Consider the following 23,198-nt stretch of genomic DNA (forward strand, 5'->3'; position numbering starts at 1 on the left):
ATTAAATGTTTTATTAAATTTTTTGTCCTTCAAGTATTTATCATCTTTGATCTTTTTAGGGTTTATCATCTTTGATCGTTTATCATAAATCCTTGCCACATTCTAGGCCTTTGGTGGCAAAAATTTGGTAGTGATACGCCATATTTGAAGAGATTCACCATTCGAATCTTTAACCAATCTTGCAGTGCTTTAGTTTGTGAGCACAACTAGAGCATGTCTGAGAAAATACATTCTAAGAAGTGCAACTGATTGACACAAAAGCGCTTAAATGACCTTATATTTGTCCATTACAATCTATGAGTTCAAAACAAACAAATACTAGGTGAGAGTCGAGAGACTAAGCCTTGAGGAACAAAAGGCTTGGCTTAGTCATGCGTAATTGCATTTGAATTCGAATGCTTCATAATTTGATTTGCAATTTAAAGTTCAAACGTTAATTCACATTTCTGTGTTTCATGATAATGATAGGTTTGGATCATGATAATGACAAGTTTGTTTCTAAAATTTTAGTCCCCGATTCCTCTCACCAAACCCACAAACACCCAAAAATGGTTTGGGCTGAATCCAGACGATGAATAAGCCCTCCAAAAGTGTGAAAGTGGCTTTTTGGCTGGCTATGCGCCCTACTGGAATTTTGCCTTGTGTATTGCTTAGAAAATTCTAAAACTTTAACCTTGACCTCTCCTCCAAATATTCACAAAAACCTAGAAAGGGTTTGGCTCCACTCCAAGTTGAGAGAAAACCACAAAATGGTTTGAGTTGCCCAGCTAGCTATTACTACGTTCTACTGAAGGAATTATCTATTGGAACAATCCACAACCTCCTTCACTGAAGAATCCACTCTCCTCTAAAAATTTCCCTCCGAAAGTGTCAAAACCACCAACTCTCTAGTCCCCCAATCTGCTTCTCCCTATACCTACATATACTCTCCCAATAACCTCTGCGCATTGCCAAAATTAAGATAAATTTGACCCTCAATATCCCTGTACTTTAGCCCTGCAAATGCACCACAAAATCTCCGACATAAGATAGGAAAATCCTTTGGAAATTGGTCGTTCTTCTATCTTGCTCTAGCTAATCCCCGGATGAACAATTCGAGATGCCTTTGCATCCAAGAAATGCGCAAAACTAGGGAAAGACTCCTGCAATGAAGCTCTACGAGTGCCCAAAATGAACACTCCAATTTTCTCACCAAGGAGACACTCAGAGTTTTCTGAAATGAGGGTGGAAATTCCGCTTGGAACTCATGTGCTAAACAACACTTCTCTTCTTGTGCTAAACAACTCCAAGAGAAGATGAAACGTGTAGTGTAATAGTCAAAAGATGATCAACAAAATGAGTTCGTCATCTTATCATTTTTCCCCATCCTTCTAGACTCCTTTTTAATATTATTTTATTGGTGGGGGCCATTTTCCACTTAGTGATTTTTGCCACCATTTTAATAAAATAATAATTTGCCTCTGCCAATAAAATAATGTTTTGCCACCATTCTTCAATAAAACATAGTTTTGCCACCATTCTCTAATAAAATACTATTTTGCCACCATTCCCCAATAAAATATTATTTTTCCGCACTTTCTAATAAAATTATATTTTCCCCCTTTTATGAAAATTGGGCAAACCCCTTAGCAATTTTTTGCACTCACAAAATTGGGAATATTATATTCCTCCCTGCCAAAAATTTCTTGTCCTCAAGCAATATCACCATATGCTACTGCTCCACAAGTTGGCCTAGCTAATGCCAGGGTCCCAAATGTGCCACTCATCCACCCCTCGTTGCTGCAACACCATCACATGAACAAATCCCATGACACCATGGTCCCAAACCATCTTGATCCATGTGAAGCCCCCTTTGCTCCACTTGCTATCCAACAAGATATAGTCACCAAAAGCCCTCTGCATATCGCCAGTAAGTAGAGCACCTTGGTAATGTAAAATGTTGATCAAATCCCCGAGAAGATGCCCTACTGAGTAATAAATCTCATGCACTTGAAGAGTAGATTCCTAAAGATACAATCCAATCCTTATGGAGATGAATCGTCGCCTGCATGTTCTCCCCCTGATCACCTCTTGCTGAACATCTTGCCATATTGGTGTAGTTCCCCGTGTCATCAATGACTCAGTGAAACCCATTGGAAGATTTGAATGATCTCCTCTTGTATAAATCGACTCATCCCAAAAGGCAGTTGAACTGCCAAGCCCTGTAATGTTGGGAACCATGCTAATCTCAGAAGGATGCCACCATGCTGATGTTGCACCACTTTGACTATAATACACGACCCATCATGCTCATACCGTATCCTCCTCTCCTAGAACTGATTGATGAAATATATATACAAGCCTAATACATCTTGCCTAGGCATCTCCACGATGTCAAAACCTGCCCATCCAAAGCCAACCTCGAACTTGAGTAGTAATAGGGAAAACCTGCCTCACCATACGATGAAGGCCTCCATGACCCCCCTCCGTCATGATTTTGGTCATCACGGGATAGAGTGATCTATCAACCAACCAAATCCCTGGATCGCAAAGCCAAAACCACTGCTAGAATCCCTTTGTGCCTCATCTCTGATCCTGGTATGCCATCAATCTATAAAGTTCATATTAACGTGAATCCATCTGGTGCATGCAAAACTGCCTTGTGATTAAAAAAAAAAGATTTAAAAAAATAAAATAAATAAATATAGTCCGATGTAAATTTTGAAGGAGAACATTCATATATATAAAAAGGTTTTACATTATTGATAAAAAGTACATGATAAAGTTAAGAGGGAATTTTTCCAAATATATTTAAAACTATACGTAAGAGAAGGAAGAGTAAATAATATTATTTCATTAAGTGGTTTACAAGCCCATGGTTTTAGAAACCCATGGTAATTGCCCATGGTATGTTAAAAGTAAAAGAAAAACAAAAGGAATACAAAATCTCTTTATGTGAATGGTAAGTTTTACTTTTTACGTGGAGAACATTACTTGAGGTTTTAGAAACCCATGGTATTTTAAAAGTAAAAGAAAAACAAAAGGAATACAAAATCTCTTTATGTGAATGGTAAGTTTTACTTTTTACATGGAGAACATTAATTGAGTCAAAAATACACAAGTGAACATATATTTTATATTATACCCCAAAGAGGTGAATAGCCACGTTTCACTAGGGTTGTAACTTTTCAAAAAGAAAAAAAATATTATAAATAAAAGATATATAAAGAGAAGTATTATATTATAAAGGGGTATTTAAAGAAAAGTTCAAATCATAAAATTATTGAAAATATATATAAGTACAAAACGGGTATTATTATAAAAGGTAACGTTACATAAAGAGAAAAGAGTTTACGTCAAAGTGAAGTTGAATTAAAGTTTAAAGAGTTATATGAAATTTAAAAAGTAAATACAAAGGACAATAAGATATTTAAAAGAAGCCAATTGAAACAATATTTAAATATTCTTTTTAAAGTACAAAAGGAAAAAAATAACTTAAGTAGAAATATATAAAAAGAATACAAAGGAGTTTTGAAATATTAAGGTATCCATAGATAAATTGGATATTAAAAAAATAAAAGGGTAAATAAATATAATAAAAAGAAAAGAAAGAGGTCAAATTACATATATATTGAAAAGATTCAAAATTCATAAAACATTACTAGTAAAAAAATAAAAAAAAATTAAAAGAGTTAAATTTAAATAAAAAGGGAAAATATCAAGTAAGTCATTAGGAAAACAAAATTTAAGAGGAAGTTAGTGGAAGTAGGGTTATTTGGAAAAAAAGCATATATAAAAAAATATGGGTTTCTTTGCAATATGTCCTTTTTGTTCGGAAGGATACCCTAATTGTCAAGAATAATTCAGAAATCAAAACGTTGTTTGCACAAAATGTTACAAAACTTTTACCTTAGTCGAACTTCTAAGTGATGCAGATAAACAATCATTAGCATGAATTACTATAATATGAGACAATTAATGGCAAGATATAAGGAAATGAAGAAAACAAAATCCACATTGTAAGTTGAAAGCCCATCATCACTCCTACCAAACGATGTAATCCAGTGTAACAAGAAATTGCAGTGAGAAGATCAAGAGAATGGCAAAATAGCTAAACTTCAACAAAACAAGAAAGCATTACAACACTAACATAAAAATCTTGTGGATATGCATTACAAAGAAATAATGGAAAAAGACGAAGAAATTTCTTGCCTCAAGGACCACGTTGAAAAATTAATTGCACAAGTCAAGAAGACTAAAGTCACAAAGAAGGAACTCAAGCAACACTTATTAGAACAAGAAGAGGAAAATTTACGTTTAAAGAACCTTAATAAAAGTTTATTAGAACAAATCAGGGATCTAAAAGATGAAAAGCTTAAATGTCAAAACATTGAAAATAAGGTTGATAAATCAGAAATCAAAGAACTTTTACATCTGAGAAACCATAATCAAAGTCTACTCACTCAAATTAAGAAACTTAAGGATGATAAGAAAGCATTAAAAGACAAGTTAGAACAATTTACTCAAGAAGAAGTATTGAAAGCTCCAGTCGTAATAGTCCAAGTTGAAGATAAGGGAAGGAATACCAATCCAGTGAATATGACAACTCAAGAAGACAAGTCAGTTGAAGAAACAACACACTTAGATGTTGCAGTTCAGATGATAAACATCCCAAGTGAAGGTTTTGTAACCAACTCAACAACATCGTCCCTTGAAGTAAATAAAAAATATTCCACACACTTAATAAGGGAATGTCAAACCAAAAAAATTCCCAATCGACATCCAAATCATGAGAGTAGACAACTCAACCATGCTACATATCGGGACCATTCAGAACAAAAACAACAAACCGATGTTCCAGAGAATAGTGATGTAACCTCAATCTAGTCTTATGATGACAAGTCATTACAAAATTCCAGTGATCAGAATATTACGCAGAAGATTAATCTAGGATGGTTTGGTCCCTTCTTAGTGCGTCAATTTTGTTTGTCACTTAGAAGATCATATCAACTTGTATTGATGAAGATGACTGTTTTGAGACGAAAAGACATTCGAAACCGAAAAAGAGATCAAGCCTTTTTCATCGACAAGCTTTGAGGACAACGCTTTTTGAGGAGGAAGGTAATGTTATGAATAAATATATAGGAAATAATGTAAAATAATGTAAATGATAATAATCATAAATAATGATTAGTTAATTAGTAATTAGGTTGAAGAGTCATGTCTAAATGAGACATGACTCTCCATGAAGAGACACCTGCTTGGTATATAAGCAAGCCTCTCGCTCTCATTGTATCATCATTCTTATTCACACATTTAATATATAATATTTGTATCCTCATGGATATCTTTATATTCCAAGTCTTTTGGAGTAATTAATTTGAAGAAGGAACTTTGTTCGCTTCACTACCACACAACTACTACCATCCTTGACTGACTCCATGATGTGATGGGGAATCCCACTTGGATCCCAACAATGGTTTGGCCCTCGAGCTCCTTTGGTATCTGATGGCTCCTGCTGAACTATGCCCCTGGCCATGAATATATCTAGACACCTAGTCCACTCCATCGGGTACCAACTCAGTACCTCTCACCATCCTATCCCAAAGGATGGATTGAATGCACGGTCTCCTATGTACGGAACAAGCCTCCCATGCTAATGTCGTGCCATACTCAGCTCATGTCGCTCAATCTTGCTGACTTGGTCATCCCTTATGGTTTGTCTAAATAACTCTGCCTCTCTCTATCCAATACATAGAGGTGGGCTAATATTGCTGAAAGCCCTGTTGTCGCGCGGATTGACACGACAACGCTCGGATCGGGGGCTGTCACTCTGATCCCCGATCCCTCCGTTTAAGCCTATCTCCTACTGGCTAAGGGGGGTAGTCCCTGGGAAAAGATTGAGGCCAACTGCCAAGCAGTTGGGCTGGGAGACGAGATGCACTATAATGATTTTATTAAATTGATAGATCAGTGCCTTAAGAGATTTGGTGCTTAGATGATTACTACTGGACGATATAAAAATATGAACCACAGGCAGCAATCACTTACATCAAATAAAGAGAACAATGCTTTAAGTATCCAGTAAAACACAATGTTCATCAAGTAACGATATCCAGCAAACTTAAGAGAAATAAATTGCTTGAAATAACAGTGAAACCAGATATCTACTTTATGCTCAGATCTCAGCGCGAAAGATATACAATGCTAAACAACTGATGGTGGTAAGAGCAATTCTCCACAAAAAAAAAAGAAATTTTTTATGCTTTTTTATTTTTTTTATTTTTTTTTTATTTTTTGAAACCCCAAATAAAAATAAAAAAATTAAATCTAAAATTTTAGAATCTCTAAAACCTAAGTCTAAAAAAAATTTAAATCTAAATTTAAAAGCTAATCAAAATAAAAATATTTTTATATTTTTTATATTTTTTATATTAAACAAAATCTAAAAAATAAAAAGGCAAAGAAATAAATCTAAAACTAAAACATTTTTTATGATTTTTTAATGCAACTATCTAAAAAAAATTTAAAATCTAAGTATTTAAATCTAAAAAAAGAAAAGAAAAAAGAACTAATCGTAAAATCTACGGAACACAACTATTCAAATCATATATAAAAAATTAAATCTAAAAGTTTAATATCCTTACTAAAATCATGAAACGTAAAACCTAAACAGAACTTTACCTACGCATATACAACAAAAATAAAAATACGATAGGCTGAGAAAAATCTTCACGAAATTGACGGGTTTTGCAGATTAAATTAGATGTCACCTTTTCAGTTTGATAGCCAACGGCTGAAGACGCAGGGGTGAAAGATTCACGTTTCTCACGCTGTTTGCAAGGTTTTGACAGCAGCCAGGCGCCACAGTTCTCTTACCTGGAGCGGAATATCTCACGCAGGAAAGGTTTCAAGCAGCCGATATCTGAAGCGCTTTGCCAGGAGCAATGAAGGTGATTTCGAGCCGCATGCCACCGCCTTTTTACCTTCCTTTGGGTTTCGATACCTGAGGATGCTGCATTGAAATGTTTCGATTTACCTGGCGTTTGCTTATGCTACTGTCTTGAAACACGTAGCCTCCTGCACTCGGCAAGGATTTGAAAAAAGGATAAAGGCCCGAAATTGCTCTTTTGGCTACAGTTTTGCGATCATGGGTTTTGAATAGTAAAAGGTATCTTCAATGGTGGCTGAACATTGCTGGTCATTTGAGGGCCTTCAGCAACCATGCAGAAAACTTGGATGGAAAATGTATTTTGTGACTGCGGCTCTGAAAAAATAATTTATATCTGAAACCCTTAAGTGACTGAGATAAGAACCCTGCAAAATTTTCTTTTTTCCAGCTCTTATCCGTAACCTGCAAGATAGAAAAATAAAAACCCGCAGAGATATGGAAATTTTTAAAGTAAACCCTTCAAAATTTGCCCCAAAATCACAAAAATTATAGCTCTGTACAGCTAGATTTGACAGTAATGACAGTAATGTTCTTGAAAGATCAGAAGTAAATTCACTGTGAACTTCACTGTAAATCAGAAAAATTTCTCAATGTAAAACATGCAATAAACTTTAACAGATTAACCCGGGGCACAATCAGCTGGGCTCTGCACAGAACAGCCTGTGGGAGTCGGCTGGTTCAGCCCAGAACTTCCCCAAACGCCCACAAATAACCTTCACCTAAAAGTTACCTGCACACCTCAAGCAAGCATCAGCAAACAAGGGCAAGAGATGCTGCTAGATTTCAAAAGAAAATGGAGATACCTGCCATTTTCCAGAAACCCTACAGCATTCAGACCCTAGCACGTGAGCAAGATACCTGTACTCACAATGCTCTGAAAAAAATCAGCTATTTTAACTGTTGAAAACTGAAATATGCAGAAATTCAAACACCTCACAGCAGTTCCAGAGAGTAACACCAGCCAGTTTGAAACCCCAAAGTCTTTTTATTAATCAGAAATCAGTTTACAAGAGAGCTTTCAGTACAGACTCACAGATCAGATAAAACTGAAAATGACCTCCTAAAACCCTACATAAAGGAAATGATCCCAACGGCTAGTTTTGGGTGATCCACAAAAATATTATTATTTTATTGCTTAGGGTTTTTGCTTTATGCTTTTTATTTTTTATTATTTTTTTTTTATTTTTCAAATTTTTAAATTTTTTTTTTTTTTTAATTTTTTTTTTTAATTTTTAATTTTTTTAATTTTTTTTTTTTTTTTTTTTATTATATATGAATTTATTATTTTTATTCATTAAAAAAAAAATTTAAATTTATTTTAAGACGGATCATCAAACCCCGCCGTTGGAATCATCACCTAGCACCTAGGACCTAGGACTCATGAGGGGATTTACAACATTTTCAACCCTCAAGACACATTTCATCATGATTTTTTACAATTTTTTACAATTTACATCTCAAAGGGATGAATCCACTTTAACATAGACCCTCATAGACCACCCAGATCTGCGACACAACTATAATCTAGCAGAGTAACACGCTAGGATTCTCCTAAAGTCCTAATAGCGAAATGCATCCCGGCTTTGGGGTTGGGTTTGAAGGAAAACTCTGCCGATCCATGGATCGGTGAGACTAAAAACCTCCCGGGACGCAGATCGTCATTAGAAAGTTAGGTCCACCTAGGCAACTTTACATACATGACTCTGATCTGCTTAGATTATTTACATTTCAAACATGCAGACTGGGTTTACAACAAAAATGATCAAGCTGTCGATGACTGTAGGCTGGCACGGACATGTCGCTCAGGAGCTATCCTTCTCTGCCAACAGGAAGGAGGTGTACTGCATGGGTAGTTGACCAGTAGTGGTCAACATCTGGCTCTACTTGGGGACACGTTGCTGCACTGGTAGGAATGTGAGAATCCAGAATCTGCATCCATACAACACACAAATAAAAATAAGTAGCGTCCATTCCCAAATCATCATATGCATTAAGTACAGGAAAAATAAAAGCTCTTCATTTATTGACTAACTAATAACATGAAAAGTAAATCTAATCCTAAAAACAGAAATAAAATGCCGAAAAGACAAGGAGTAGGGATAGAAATACAATACAAAAGATGCCCCATGGCATCAGATATCATCTCTGAAGAACAGCTTGAGCATTTGGCCGTTCGCTGGTAGATGAAGTGGTTCACCATCCAATCTGCTCAAGTGGAATGAGTTTGGTCCAGCTATATCTCTAATGATGTACGGTCCCAACCACAAGCTGTCAAACTTTTTATGCTTTCCTGGTTTTTCATTTTTGCGATCCCAAAGTAAAACCATATCTCCAACCTGCAAAGATCTAGATCTAGAGCATTTATCAAAGCTTTTCTTAATATTAGATTGATTTTTGCATATATTTTCAAAAGTTGCCCGACGTGTCTCATCTAATTCCACAATCTGATCTATCCTATTCTGAACAACATCTTTATCAGTGGAAAAATTTTGGAGGAGCTGATAGGCTGGCAATTTTAGGTGCACAGGTAAGGTAACATCCAAGCCATAAACCAATTCAAAGGGAGATTTACCAGTAGACTTCTTCTTAGTAATTCTGTCTGCCCACAAAGCATACTTGATTTTGTTGTCCCAAGACTTCTTGTTATTTCCTACTATTTTCTTGATAATGGTTATGAGATTTTTATTACTTGATTCAGCCAAACCATTACCCTGAGGATAGTAATTCGACGAATGAGATAAGACAATGCCATATTTGAAACAGAAAGATGTAAACTCTGAGGAACTAAAAGCCTTGGCATTGTCCGTAGTGATTTTAGCGGGGACACCAAATCTAGTAATGATGTTATTCTCAAGGAAATCCATAATCACCTTTTCAGTGGCATTCTTAGCAGGAATGGCTTCTACCCATTTAGTGAAGTAATCAGTAGCAGTCAAAATCCAAGAGTAGCCATTGCTAGAATTTTCATGGAACTTCCCTATGAAGTCCAGGCCCCAATGCTGAAAAGGTGCCTCTACAATAACAGGCTGTAGAGGAAGGGCAGCAAGCTTCTGCTTCCCAGTGAACAGTTGACAGGCTTGACACGTTCTAACAAACTTGTGCACATCAGAAAAAATCGAAGGCCAATAATAGCCAGCTCTCAGGATTTTGTGGGCAGTAGTTCTAGCGGCATAATGACCACCACAAAATCCTGAATGAAATTCGGAAATTAATCTTTTGGACTCAACATCGTCAACACACCTAAGCACTATGCCCTCTGGATTTCTCCATCCAAGGCCATCCTTCATAAGGCAGTACTTAGTGGCTTTTAGTCTAAGAGCCCTTCTTCTATGAGTGACTAAGTGGTTAGGACACGCAAGATTTGTCAAGTAGTAAACTATGTCCTTATACCATTCATGCTCAGCTAACCTTCTTAATTCTGGTGAAGAAAGATCGTCAAGGCAAAACAGACCAAGAGTCTTTTCATTACTTTCAGCTAACATTTGAGCTAAACCTCGTCCTTTGATCAGCTTAGTGGGTCTAATCTCTAAATCATACTCCTGTATCTTAGTAACCCACCTAGCGCGAGTCCCTAAGCAATCAGTTTGAGTTAATATGTCTTTAACAGCAGAATGTGGGACGAAAGCGATGATCTTAGAATAACCCACATAAGTTTTAAAATGCTTAAGAGACTTGACTAGGGCATAGGCCTGCTTTTCCATGGTATTGTACTTCAATTCGGAATTTTGAAGTGCTCTACTCATGAAAGCGATAGGCTGCTCGTGACCTTCTCTATTCTTTTGAAGTAAGACACCGGCAATGGTATCCTCCGAAGCGAAAGAAAAAATCATGAAATCTTTGGAGTAATCAGGACTAACAAGGACAGGAGCCTTCGCGATAGCAGACTTGATTTCTTGGAAAGCCCTTTTGCCCTCTTCTTGCCAAACAAATTTCACATCCTTCTTCAGAAGACTTTGAATGGGCTTAGCTATTTCCGCATAATTCGGGATAAATCTTCTAATAAAATTTATCTTTCCAAGGAAAGACTGAAGGGACTTGAGGTTATGCGGGAGAGGAATCTTTTGAATTGCTTCAACTCGTTCAGGATCGACCCTGACTCCTTCCTTAGAGATGATATGACCCAGAAGTTTCCCTTCAGTTACCCCAAAGACAGATTTAGCCGGATTCAAAGAAATTCCATATTCTCTACATCTATCGAAAACTTGCCTAAGATGATCTATATGACTGATACCATCTTTAGAGAAAACAGTAAGATCATCTTGATATATTTCGATAATTTTCCCGATCAATCCTTTGAAGGCACAGTCCATGGCCCTCTGGAAAGTAGCTCCAGCGTTTGTTAACCCAAATGGCATTCTGATGTATTCAAAAGTGCCCCATGGTGTTGTGAACGTGGTCTTGTGTCGATCTTCTTTTTTAACCCAAACTTGATTATATCCAGAAAAACCGTCTAGCAATGACATCATTCCAGACCCAGTTACTCTTTGCAACAAAGTTTCCATTTTTGGCAAAGGGTAATTATCCTTCTTGCACGCTAGATTAAGGTTTCTAAAATCGACACAAAGTCTTATTGTACCATTCTTCTTCCTGACAATCACCAAATTCGAACACCATGTCGAATGCCTAGTTTGAGCGATGATTCCTGCTGCAAGCATCTTCGCAAGTTCTTTTTGGACCAGAGGGGCTAACTTAGGATTAATCTGCCTAAGTTTCTGCCGAAAAGGTTTAGCATTTTCGTCCTTTAAGGGAATAGTATGCTCCATAATATCTTCCCTGTAGCCCTTCAACTCATCATAGGAAAAAGCCAAAACATCTCGATATTCACGAAGTAAACCAATTAACTTTTTCCTTTCCTCCAGACTAGTACCTTTACCGATTTTAACCATTTTCGGACTTTCAAAAGTACCAATGTTAACTTCAAGGTACTCGCCTGGGTCCAACTTGTCTTCTTCTCTCAGCTTCGTGGCATCATGCCGATCAAAATATTGCTCTAAGGCAACTACATTTCTGGGAGTGGGATTTATGATATGTCCTTGATCTAAAGACCCATCCTCGCCAGAAACTAGCCGGAAATCCTCAAACTCGTCTAAACTATTGAGAAAACGAACGACTTGCTTTTCATCATTAAAAACTTGCCAATGCTCTGAGTTGTCTGGGACAGATGGTCTGAATATTATCTCCATTTTAATTTTATCGTTGATTAACTCATCCGACAACTGGAAAGTGCTAGCAGCTACGGCAAGTTCATCTGCCGAACTATTTAGCTCTCTAGGAATTGCTTCAAGGTTAAGGGCATCGAAGTGTTCCATAGTATCCCACACAGCATTTCGATAGTTTCTTAATCTCTGATTTCTACATGTGAATTTGTTCTTAAGCTGCATGATAACCAGATCGGAATCCCCCTTTATGTTAAGCAATTTAATTTTCAAAGCTTTGGCCAATTCAAGGCCCAACAATATGGCTTCATACTCAGCGACATTGTTGGTTGCTTCAAATTCTAGACGATAGGCAAACTTGAATACGTGACCAAGGGGAGACTTAAGCACAATCCCAGCACCCTTACCATGACTAGAGAACGCACCATCGAAATACATATACCAGACTTCATCCTTAAGATCTTTAATCTCATCATCGGGAGGAATTATGAAATTGGACATGATAGCATAGTTCCCGATGTCAGATTTTTCTTTAATTATCTCGTTATGAGGCTTTTTAGGATTTTCAACATGAAATTTCCTCTCAGGCTCTCTATTTAGTCTAACAAAACCGTCACCGCTAGGAGAAGGAATCATAGCATATGACCAATTCATCTGAATGCTTCCCCCTAGATCAGAGGCCCACTTCCTAGATAACAGCATACCCCAAGCATCAGGTACATCAACGACAACAATATCCATAACAACCATGATGTCTGGGTAGACTGAAAGATGAACTTGCAAATCCTTGATTAAACCATGTACCTCGATCTTCTTAGAATCCATGGCGCATATATTATAGTAGGGTCTGGAAACTCTTAAGTTAAGCTGTTCCATAACCCTTTTAGTCATAACACAAGCAGATGCGCCTGAATCCAACATGCAGTTATTCAATTTATACCCATTGACTAATAAGGTGATAAAGAAGGGTTGATGATCCTTGTTATCAGCATCTACGCTTTGCAGATAAATAGGAGCATCATGATAGTCAACCTCACGAATCTTCTGCTGAGAAGCGTTGACTTGAGGACCCTGAATTGCTTTTAGTAACTTGTCCCTTTGGGAAGGGATCTTAGCGATCTCAGACACGGGAACCCAGATTTTAGCATTATTAAACCAATTCCCCAAATCGACATCTATTCCAGAGTTCATACCAGGGCTTAGAGTTCGAGGAGGAATTTGATTTCCGCTCTGATCTTTATCCCTTCTCTGGTATGTTAAACCCTTATCTCTAGCAATTTCCAGAATTTTCTCAGGAGAGGGTTTCTCACCATATAACCTGGCCAAAATGTCATCTTCGCTTTCAAGGTTATTTATACCAAAAGCAGATTGAGGATTCACAACATCATAGCTCCTTTCCTTAACCTCTATCCAATCATTCATGGGCAAAGGGAACTTGCTCCCTACTACGTTTATTTGCTCACCTGTCCCAAGCATTCCATTATCGAGAAGTCTTCTGATAATGGGACAAGAGGACTCTTCGTGAAAATCAGCACAAGCACGACAGTAAGGAGGAGCATCATCCACCAGATTGGTAAGCGGATTAGGGGGCCTCTGCTCACTAGATTGACCCTTTCTTTGCCAGTTACTATTTCTGTTATTATTATTTCGAGGCTGAAAATTTTGCGGTTGGGCTCTTTCCATTTGAATTAACCTATTCTGCAAAGTGTTTATCTCCTTATTATGATTGATTTCCATAGTTTCAATTTTTTGCAGCAATTTAAGAACAAGTTCATTTTCAGGCTCCTGGGCTGCTTTTCCCTTAGGTTCCCTTAATTTCGTAGCAGCCCTATCAAAACCTGGAATTTCAGACTTCCCAGAAGCTGCCTTGTCCTTTTCAAGTTCTACAGCTAAGGCTTGGCAATCTCGATAATCAGTAAGTTTAGCACGCCTTAACTCGTAAGATGGTTCAGGACCAAAGGCGTCAATATAAAAATCTTGGAGAGTTTTGTCTGAAGGTTTATAGTCTTGGGGTAATTCTCTAATAATACCATTAAACCTTCTGTTAAATTCTTCAACAGTTTCGTCTTCTCTCTTTTTCATCAGAGTAAGAGCTCTTACAAGATGTCTTCCCTCTCTCTTATCTCCAAATTTTTCTCTAAATGCATTAATGAGTGATTGTAGAGAGTCAAAAGTATTAGGAGGTTTTTCTGTATACCAGTCATGAGCATCACCTCCTAGAGTCAAGATGAAAAGAGTCATCCTGACATCTTCATGATCAAAATCAGGAGATCTAGCGTACTTAGCCATCCATATGTTGAAATCTCGCAAATGGGAGTTAACAGTAATGGCATTATCTCCATGAAAGCTAGGCAATTTGTCTATCCCAACAGATGGAATATCATTGGGGGCTCCAGGAATGTTAGAGAAATCACAAGGACCCAACAGACTCATGGTGTTGCGCCTAACCTGACCCCTAAAGAGCAGATGAACGTCAGAAAGGGCTTCTTGTCCAAGATTTGTAAGGAGTGCACGAGAAGCGAGTTTGTGTGATCGCACCCTGTAAACCTTTTCAGGATCCGGAGTGGGGTTGCACAGACTGCCTGGATGTCTTCTAGTGTACACTCTCGCAGATAATAATGGAAGTGGAGTCGCCACTTGAACAAGAAGTTAAGCACAGCAGAGCTTGAAAAACAAGGACCAAGGACAGAAAAACTCTATCCCCGGCAACGGCGCCAAAAAATGTTGTCGCGCGGATTGACACGACAACGCTCGGATCGGGGGCTGTCACTCTGATCCCCGATCCCTCCGTTTAAGCCTATCTCCTACTGGCTAAGGGGGGTAGTCCCTGGGAAAAGATTGAGGCCAACTGCCAGGCAGTTGGTCTGGGAGACGAGATGCACTATAATGATTTTATTAAATTGATAGATCAGTGCCTTAAGAGATTTGGTGCTTAAATGATTACTACTGGACGATATAAAAATATGAACCACAGGCAGCAATCACTTACATCAAATAAAGAGAACAATGCTTTAAATATCCAGTAAAACACAATGTTCATCAAGTGACGATATCCAGCAACTTAAAAGAAATAAATCGCTTCAAACAGCAGAGAAACCAGATATCTGCTTTGTATTCAGATCTCAGCACGAAAGATATACAATGCTAAACAACTGATGGTGGTAAGAGCAATTCTCCACAAAAAAAAAAGAAATTTTTTATGCTTTTTTATTTTTTTTATTTTTTTTTTATTTTTTGAAACCCCAAATAAAAATAAAAAAATTAAATCTAAAATTTTAGAATCTCTAAAACCTAAGTCTAAAAAAAATTTAAATCTAAATTTAAAAGCTAATCAAAATAAAAATATTTTTTTATTTTTTATATTTTTTATATTAAACAAAATCTAAAAAATAAAAAGGCAAAGAAATAAATCTAAAACTAAAACATTTTTTTTTTTTTTATGATTTTTTAATGCAACTATCTAAAAAAATTTAAAATCTAAGTATTTAAATCTAGAAAAAAGGAAAAAGAACTAATCGTAAAATCTACGGAACACAACTATTCAAATCATATATAAAAATTAAATCCTAAAGTTTAATATCCTTACTAAAATTATGAAATGTAAAACCTAAACAAAGCTTTACCTACGCATATACAACAAAAATAAAAATACGATAGGCTGAGAAAAATCTTCACGAAATTGACGGGTTTTGCAGATTAAATTAGATGTCACCTTTTCAGTTTGATAGCCAACGCCTGAAGACGCAGGGGTGAAAGATTCACGTTTCTCACGGTGTTTGCAAGGTTTTGACAGCAGCCAGGCGCCACAGTTCTCTTACCTGGAGCGGAATATCTCACTCAGGAAAGGTTTCAAGCAGCCGATATCTGAAGCGCTTTGCCAGGAGCAATGAAGGTGATTTCGAGCCGCATGCCACCGCCTTTTTACCTGCCTTTGGGTTTCGATACCTGAGGATGCTGCATTGAAATGTTTCGATTTACCTGGCGTTTGCTTATGCTACTGTCTTGAAACACGTAGCCTCCTGCACTCGGCAAGGATTTGAAAAAAGGATAAAGGCCCGAAATTGCTCTTTTGGCTACAGTTTTGCGATCATGGGTTTTGAATAGTAAAAGGTATCTTCAATGGTGGCTGAACATTGCTGGTCATTTGAGGGCCTTCAGCAACCATGCAGAAAACTTGGATGGAAAATGTATTTTGTGACTGCGGCTCTGAAAAAATAATTTATATCTGAAACCCTTAAGTGACTGAGATAAGAACCCTGCAAAATTTTCTTTTTTCCAGCTCTTATCCGTAACCTGCAAGATAGAAAAATAAAAACCCGCAGAGATATGGAAATTTTTAAAGTAAACCCTTCAAAATTTGCCCCAAAATCACAAAAATTATAGCTCTGTACAGCTAGATTTGACAGTAATGACAGTAATGTTCTTGAAATATCAGAAGTAAATTCACTGTGAACTTCACTGTAAATCAGAAAAATTTCTCAATGTAAAACATGCAATAAACTTTAACAGATTAACCCGGGGCACAATCAGCTGGGCTCTGCACAGAACAGCCTGTGGGAGTCGGCTGGTTCAGCCCAGAACTTCCCCAAACGCCCACAAATAACCTTCACCTAAAAGTTTCCTGCACACCTCAAGCAAGCATCAGCAAACAAGGGCAAGAGATGCTGCTAGATTTCAAAAGAAAATGGAGATACCTGCCATTTTCCAGAAACCCTACAGCATTCAGACCCTAGCACGTGAGCAAGATACCTGTACTCACAATGCTCTGAAAAAAATCAGCTATTTTAACTGTTGAAAACTGAAATATGCAGAAATTCAAACACCTCACAGCAGTTCCAGAGAGTAACACCAGCCAGTTTGAAACCCCAAAGTCTTTTTATTAATCAGAAATCAGTTTACAAGAGAGCTTTCAGTACAGACTCACAGATCAGATAAAACTGAAAATGACCTCCTAAGACCCTACATAAAGGAAATGATCCCAACGGCTAGTTTTGGGTGATCCACAAAAATATTATTATTTTATTGCTTAGGGTTTTTGCTTTATGCTTTTTATTTTTTATTATTTTTTTTTTATTTTTCAAATTTTTAAATTTTTTTTTTTTTTTTTTTTTTTTTTTTAATTTTTAATTTTTTTAATTTTTTTTTTTTTTTTTTATTATATATGAATTTATTATTTTTATTCATTAAAAAAAAAATTTAAATTTATTTTAAGACGGATCATCAAACCCAGCCGTTGGAATCATCACCTAGCACCTAGGACCTAGGACTCATGAGGGGATTTACAACATTTTCAACCCTCAAGACACATTTCATCATGATTTTTTACAATTTTTTACAATTTACATCTCAAAGGGATGAATCCACTTTAACATAGACCCTCATAGACCACCCAGATCTGCGACACAACTATAATCTAGCAGAGTAACACGCTAGGATTCTCCTAAAGTCCTAATAGCGAAATGCATCCCGGCTTTGGGGTTGGGTTTGAAGGAAAACTCTGCCGATCCATGGATCGGTGAGACTAAAAACCTCCCGGGACGCAGATCGTCATTAGAAAGTTAGGTCCACCTAGGCAACTTTACATACATGACTCTGATCTGCTTAGATTATTTACATTTCAAACATGCAGACTGGGTTTACAACAAAAATGATCAAGCTGTCGATGACTGTAGGCTGGCACGGACATGTCGCTCAGGAGCTATCCTTCTCTGCCAACAGGAAGGAGGTGTACTGCATGGGTAGTTGACCAGTAGTGGTCAACAAGCCCCATCATCGTGCCTCTGGAGCAATGTTGCACGAAGCGGGAGCGAAGCGGAAGCGCGAAGCGCGGAAGCGTCATTTTCCAAAAATCTAGGGAGCGAAGCGTCCGCGGAAGCGTCTGCTATATATATATATATTTTTATATATTTTTTTGCATTTATACTCAAAACAAACATCCCAAATACCAAATTAATTGTAGAAGACATGAAAACATGCATATTTTTGCATAAATCAAGATAGATATGGCATCCATGATTCCATTGTAGTTACTAGTATGTACAACAATCATCTATATTCTAGCTATTACAAACATACATCAAATTTTTAAGCATATTATAAAACATAAAACATTTAAGCATATTATAAAACATAAAACATAGAGCATATTATGATTTATCTAGCAAGTGAGCAACTGTCAACATTTGTCATGTCCAAAATTCAAATAATAATGTTTACAAAATATGTCACTTGGTCACCGCCAAGCCAAAAAGGTTCAAAATTCAAATTCACAAGTCTACAAGTCTAATGAGTAATCTATAGACTATGACAAAAAGAAGTAGATTGTGAATATATCTACTAATCTCTCCTCCTTCCACCACGAATAGAACGTGATGGCGTGCCTCCACGTGGTGGCAATGAAGAAAATGGTCCCTGTGTAAGTCGTGGCACTGGAACTGATGAAGAAGAACCCCCTGCTGTTGGTGTTGAACCATGGAACCTAGGACCAGATGGGGGTGGGGGTGGTGGCATATCAACACGGTCATCATCATCCTAGAATCGCTCAAAAAATTCATGCAAAAAAAAAAAAACACTAGTTAACAAAAAAATTAAAAACATGAATTAGAGAAATGCTTTATAAGGGAAAATTGGAAAATTCATACCACAATGGACATACCTGGATAAGAGCATCCTCTAATTGCTCTAGTTGCAACACTCCATCCTCCAAATTGGGCTCCTCTGGATGCTTGTCCCAAGTCAACAAGTCTTTATTAGACTTTGCATCTTCACAGTAATGGGACAACAATCGCAAGTTGTAATGAACATAAACCAAGCTCTCTGCCCGGTCTAAACTCAACCTGTTCCTTTTAACACTGTGGATGAAAGAATAAGAGCTCCAACACCTCTCTGCAGAAGAAGTGTTTACCACCTGTGATAGCACCCGCAATGCCAAACTCTGTAGAAGTGGAGTAGGCCCTCCATGCATGTTCCACCACTCAAGAGCAGAAAAATGCTCTCGATCTTCAATTGAATGCATGCTCCCAAATGGACCAGTGTTGAGCGTATAGTTGCTCACCTGTCTCCGTACCAATGCAGCCTCCTCATTATCAGGGATTAATCTACTCAATGCAGCCATATATTTTTCGTGAACCTCTTTATCTTGGTGTGGTTTTTTCCTGCTTCCCCCCCCAGGTGCTGGTTTTGAAAGCCATGATGGATGATAGTACCTAGGTGTCAAAACATATGCTAATGCATGCAATGGAACATTTAGCATATCCCATCGCTTTTCCACCTCTTCACGAATATAATTGTACAAGGTGGTATCTCTAGGCTCAACAATGTCTTTAATCTGCCCCAACATGCTATCCATTTGCTCATACACCTCCCCAATTACTGGTCGATCTGAATCTGCAAACTTGATCATGTAATAAATTGGTTTGGTGAATTGCAAAACATATTTAACCTGTGACCAAAAGTAAGTGTCAAGAACAGTGTCCTTGACTACATTAGCAGTAGCACCATCTGTACACTGGTTAATTTCATCCCATGTTTCAGCACACACCAGATTAGTTAAAGCTTGTCTCACCTTCACTAGCCGCCTAAAGGTGAGGTAATAACTAGCAAATCTTGTCTTTGCAATTTTAAGCAATTGCAACTTGGAGTAAGTGCCATAGAAGTAGTTTACCCTTGTATGCCCTGTGATGAATTTAATGAGCTGCTTCCCTTTCCTGTAAACCTCAGCAATCCACCCACATTCTTTGTGTTTCACAATATCATGCATCAAAAGGTTCAATGTGTGAACCAGGCACCCAGACCAAAAGATGTGTGGATGAGTACGCTCAATAATTTTTCCTGCTGCCTTACAATTTGCTGCATTATCTGTGATCACTTGAACCACATTATTCGGACCAACATCTTTGATTGATTTCAATAGGAGATCTGCAATGTTTTGTGCAGTTGCACTGATGGAGGAGGAGTCATGACATGCAATAAATACTGCACCCTTAGAAGAAACACCAAGAACATTTATCAAATGTTGGTTTCTAATATTTGTCCACCCATCTGATACAATGGATACCCCATAATCCACCCACTCATGTGTAAAACGTGTCAAAGCTCTTTGAACCTTAGCTTTTTCTCTTTCTAATAACACTGTTCTAGCTTTCTCATAGTTGGGGGCCTTGTATCCTTTTGGGGCTTCATTGATGGCCTTTACCATGTCATGCCAATAGGGAGAGCGAAGCACATTGAATGGTACACCGCAAGCACAAAGAAAACGGACTACCTTTCCATCCACATCATCCCTCCCAGAAACATTAAGGAAATCCCCTATTGTTTTTCTACCTCCAGAGGTTGCAGAAGTACCATGAGGAGATGGGCAACTACCAAATTTAGAGTTTGCACTTGATTCTGAATGAGTTTTTTGTTTCTTGTTTTTTTGTTGTGCAGCCATCTCTATTTTGATGTATTTTTGTCTTTGTTCACTTGAAATTTTTGGGCAAATGGCTACCCCCACAGAACCCTTTTTTTCATCACTCTCTAGCACCCCACAAAGATGCCTCCTCAGACGGGTATATGAACCCGTATATGGTTTTCCTCCATGACAATCATGAGGGCACATCCATTTGTAAGATCCACCACCCTTTCCCCCTTCAAGTTTGGTCACATAGTTCCACAAGGGATTTGATGTACCTTTCCCATCTTGTGCTTCAGTGTCCTCTTCAAGTTCATCCCCTTCCTCTTCAAACCCTTCCTCCTCATCATACATTGGGTCACTACTATTAGGACCAAGTTCATCCCCTTCCTCTTCCCCTCTATTCCTCACCCTTGCCATCATTAAAACCAAGAGTGGAATGATACATAGAAGCCAAAAGAACACCATCTTGGAATATGGATATAGGTGGTGGACAACCTGTAAATAAAGGAGCAAGTAGAAACAATGTGAAAGAGTAGGAGAGGGAGGAGAAAAATACAATTTTTTTTTCAAAAAAACAAGGGAGTTTGGGGTTTGAACTTACCTCTTTAGCTCTTGTAGATGAAGTCCTCCAAGCTCTTGCTCCAAGCTCCTCCTCCTTCTCCTAGCTCCTCCTCCTTCTCCTAGCTCCTCCTTCTTCACTCCTCCAAGCTCTCCTCTCTTCTCCTCTCCTTTCCTCTCTTCTCTTCTCCTCTCCTCTCTTCTCTTCTCCAACTCTCATAAACTCAAAGTGAGAAAATGAGAAGAGAATGGGGGCTTTATTCTTTTCTAAAGTCACCCTAGACTCACCCTAAACTAACCTAACCCACCCCCTCATGCTAGTTAAGTCACATGTTAAAACAAATTTAAAAAAATAAATTAAAAATCCGTTGGCCGCGGGGTTGCTTCCGGAAGCGCCTGGGTGGCGTGCGGGTGGCGTGTGGTTCCGGGCCGGAAGCGTGGCGCCACCCCGTGCCCGAACCGCCCTCCGATCCGCGGTTCCGGGCGGCCGCAACCCAAAAAGGCAGGAATCGTTTTTTTTTAACGGATCCGCGCAACCGCCAAATCCGATCCGCGCTTCCAGGGTGGATTCCGGGACGGTTCGCTCCGATCCGCGGTTCCGGGTTTGGATCCGGCGGGGGGGGGCGATTCCTGCAACCCTGCTCTGGAGTGAACTGTGCTAAAGTCCTAACATGTGCTCTCTTCACTTCCCCTCATCAATGGCTAACCCAAAAGATGTATGTGCTTCCTCCTCCATGGGCTTAACATGAGCCTCCAATTACTCCTCCATAAACAACCCGTCATGCGAAACATCCTCATCTAGCTCATGTCCCTTCACGTGCTCTTCATGGTGTTGTAGGTAGCTGCCATCTGGGAACTCAGTCATGGCTCGAGATGTCTTTGTGCCTATTGGTGCCTTGTCAATGGATGGCCCTATGGGTGTGTGTGCTTCACTCTCTGCCACTATCTCAATCCGTACCATCAATTTTCTCTCCACTAGTGGTGACTCTGGAGTCACACTAGGCCGATCTATGTCCTCACAACCACTAGGGTTATCGGCCTCATGCGCAATTTCCTCATGCCCAATGATAGGAATCGCCTCCATGTACTGGGCCTTGCCCTTGGTGCACCAATATGATGATCTTGCTCCTGATCTATGCTTATCCTTCCAATGGAAAAAATCCCCAAACAATAGAGGCCTCCTGACCTGTGGTCCAACCCATCATACTCATCAATCCCATCTGTGAAAGACCTCATTAAATTTGCAAAGTTGTTTGAATCTCTTTCCCTCTTAGGTTCATCTAGAAAATGAGGCATGGTAGGATGGCTAGTCTAACCATACATATGGGTGTTATTTTGCTGAAATGTGCATGCATGTGCGTGGCTTCCTTCTTCGGTCTGGGAACCACCTTCTCCATTATTGAGTTGACCTTGCTGGTTTTGTATTTGCATTCCCGTTATTTGTTGCATCATCTCAGGAACCTATTGGTTTTGCTTCACCAACTCCTCTAGAAACTACCCTTGGCCATTTTGTCTAGGTTACTCATTGTCTTCATGGTTCTCCATGTGCTCCCTGGCGTGTTCAAGCTCTTCTCCTCTACCTCGACCTCTCCCTCTGCCTTTGTGAAATACTACTCCAACGTACCTGGGTGGCATCACTTACTATTTTCCCACAATTGACCAAGAACATGCTCTGATACTACTGTAATATTCATAAATGGAGATTAACAGCAAATACCAAGTAATGGACTAGGAACAACAAAATGAATCAAGCCATGAACACAATTTGAAACACACAATGAATCCAACAGTATAAACTAAGCCATTTTATTAAATTTCCGGGAAAGAGTACATATAATGAGCTGAAAAAATAGAACTTGGGCTTGCTATGAAAGGTGAGCAAAACCCATAAAAGATAGCTCGAACCCAAGTGTGGAAGTGTCCCCGAAGTGATTTGCGCACTACCTAGAACCTCTGAAACTAGATTCGCTCTTAGAGGGCCATATGTTCGAATCCGTCAAATTCGATACGATTCGACCTAAATTGTGTCCGGATTTCGTGACACGTCGTGTTCGATTGGGATGCAATCGAATTCGGATCGTGTCCCGATCAGACACATTGTGTCCCGAAATTCGGACATGAATCCGGAATTATGGGATCTTTGCGGCCAATGAAGGGC

The 23,198-nt window shown here is 38.4% G+C and overlaps 2 protein-coding genes across 5 annotated transcripts in view; one reads left to right on the forward strand and one right to left on the reverse strand.

The window, feature by feature from the left end:
• Positions 1-23,198, forward strand: part of LOC149162591 (endonuclease 4-like) — a 326,614-nt gene that overhangs the window by 110,765 nt on the left and 192,651 nt on the right. The window lies entirely within an intron of this gene.
• Positions 18,316-21,365, reverse strand: LOC149162592 (uncharacterized). Its single transcript, XM_089435740.1, has 2 exons — positions 18,743-21,365; positions 18,316-18,618 (listed from the first exon to the last, which is right to left on the reverse strand). Exons 1-2 carry the CDS (start codon positions 20,945-20,947, stop codon positions 18,424-18,426), a joined length of 2,400 nt encoding a protein of 799 aa, XP_089291866.1. The 5' UTR covers positions 20,948-21,365; the 3' UTR covers positions 18,316-18,423.

This window comes from Pinus tabuliformis, chromosome 5_2 (genome assembly GCF_031772625.1).
Source record: "Pinus tabuliformis cultivar Carrire ecotype Pingquan chromosome 5_2, CPIR1, whole genome shotgun sequence".
NCBI classification, from domain to species: domain Eukaryota; kingdom Viridiplantae; phylum Streptophyta; class Pinopsida; order Pinales; family Pinaceae; genus Pinus; species Pinus tabuliformis.